Below are 1,687 nucleotides of genomic sequence, written 5' to 3'. Positions count from 1 at the left end.
TCATGCTGAAATACTCTTTTGAACTGGTTGCGGCAATAGGTTCTTTTGAACTGGTCCCTGCCGAGTCATGTCAAAAATTACTAAAACTAGGGTTTAGCGTGAAGTCGAGAGAAGTTGTATTATCAATGGATACGCTTACAAGACCTACCGGTACATATTTATACCCTGAATCTACATATTTAATTTATACCCTGAATCTAAAAGTCCTAGTTGGGAAAAACTACTTTATTTATTACAAAACAAGCTAAAAAAGAAAGTCTCGGTATTTGTTATAAACTGGTACTAAAGGGGTGGGAGGTTTTAGTTCGGGTTTGTAACACCAACCGGGACTAAAGTGTCACCTTTAGTACGAGTTTGTGTTAGAAACCTGGACTAAAGGGTCTCCATGAATTTCGAAATTTAGACGCGGGACTAGAGCTAATTTAGTCCCGGATCCACATCCAACCGGGACTAAAGGGTTGGATCAAGAGTGGTTTCTCTCCTAGTGTTAATACAACAGTCTAGTGTTAATACAGCAGTGTTAAAAAGGGACCCCACATTAGCTAGCTCTTAAAAAAAAGTTTAGATATCACAAAAGTCGGTAACAAGGAAAAAGCATTTGTCCTCCTATAAGAAATGACAACCCAATCAGTCAAATGCTTCTGAGCACAGCGATTGGATGTGGTGTGTTTTAGAGGAAAGGAACGATATGATGCGTGGTAGTAAATATTATTAATTGAGTAAATGGGCGATCATAGATATATGTTGTGCATGCTGTCACCTTCAGAGTGATGGTGACAATGGAACAGATGAACGACGGTACAGTACATTATTAATCATGCGCCGCTGGCCGCTGCATGTTTGAAAGTTGACTCCATCACTTTAAGCTTATCAGAAGGAGGGGCTGCAATGACCGAATCGGCTGCCTTGTTGTAGGCAGCAAGGACTCGAGCGATTTCCTTGTCGTCTCCATCCGCATACGCCTTGTTGATAGTTGAGATAGCGGTATGCATTGATTTCGGTAAAGTAGAATCTTTGTCCCCCAGCTTCTTCTGCTCTGGTGAGGCGGCTGCGACGACCCCAAGGATGGCCGTGTTCAACTTGGAGCGCGTCTCGCAGTAGGCCTTGTCGATGTTGGGGCACTCTAATGCGTTTGGTGCAGCTGCCGAGTTGAAGGTGTCCTTCATTACCTTGAGCTTCTCGGCCGGCGGCGCATGGATGACCATAGTAGAAGCCATACGATAGGAAAGGATGAGGTGGGCGAGTTTCTTCTCGTCTCCTGCCTTGGCGGCCTTGGCGACATCTAATTCTGCAGTGTGGATGTGCTTCGAAGAGGCACGTGTGGCTTCTGGCTTCTTGGCCGGCGGGGTGGCGGTGTTGATGGAATCGATAACCTCTTGGAACAACAAGGTCAAGTCGTCAATGGACTTTTTGGTGGCAGGGGATAGTGGTTGCGTAGAGGCTTCTGCAGCTACGATAGCAAATGTTAGGGACAAAAACAAGAGGATCTTCGCCATTGCGGATTGTTCGAGGGGTACAGTGCTGCTATATGTTTTTGTTGATGCATAAGTCGTCTTTTTATTGACGAAAGCCATTGCTATAAATAGTATGCATGGTAATAACAGCATAGGTCCAAGAGAAACTCACGGGTAAATGTATATATGGTGGCTCCAAAATTAGCTATATCCATGCATGTGTGTTTGGGGTA

General features: G+C 44.6%; 1 protein-coding gene across 1 annotated transcript in view; it reads right to left on the bottom strand.

The window, feature by feature from the left end:
• Window positions 1-727: 727 nt before the first annotated feature.
• LOC140221465 (uncharacterized) overlaps window positions 728-1,687 on the bottom strand; it is a 1,120-nt gene continuing 160 nt past the window's right edge. Inside the window, exon 1 of the mRNA XM_072291116.1 lies at window positions 728-1,687. This exon is cut by the window's right edge and continues 160 nt beyond it. Coding sequence (XP_072147217.1) covers window positions 816-1,607 — 792 coding nt within the window. The 5' untranslated portion in view covers window positions 1,608-1,687 and the 3' untranslated portion in view covers window positions 728-815.

This window comes from Setaria viridis, chromosome 9, assembly GCF_005286985.2.
Source record: "Setaria viridis chromosome 9, Setaria_viridis_v4.0, whole genome shotgun sequence".
Lineage (NCBI taxonomy): Eukaryota > Viridiplantae > Streptophyta > Magnoliopsida > Poales > Poaceae > Setaria > Setaria viridis.
Note: the sequence above shows the minus strand (reverse complement) of the source record. Positions and strands in the feature narration are given on the sequence as shown.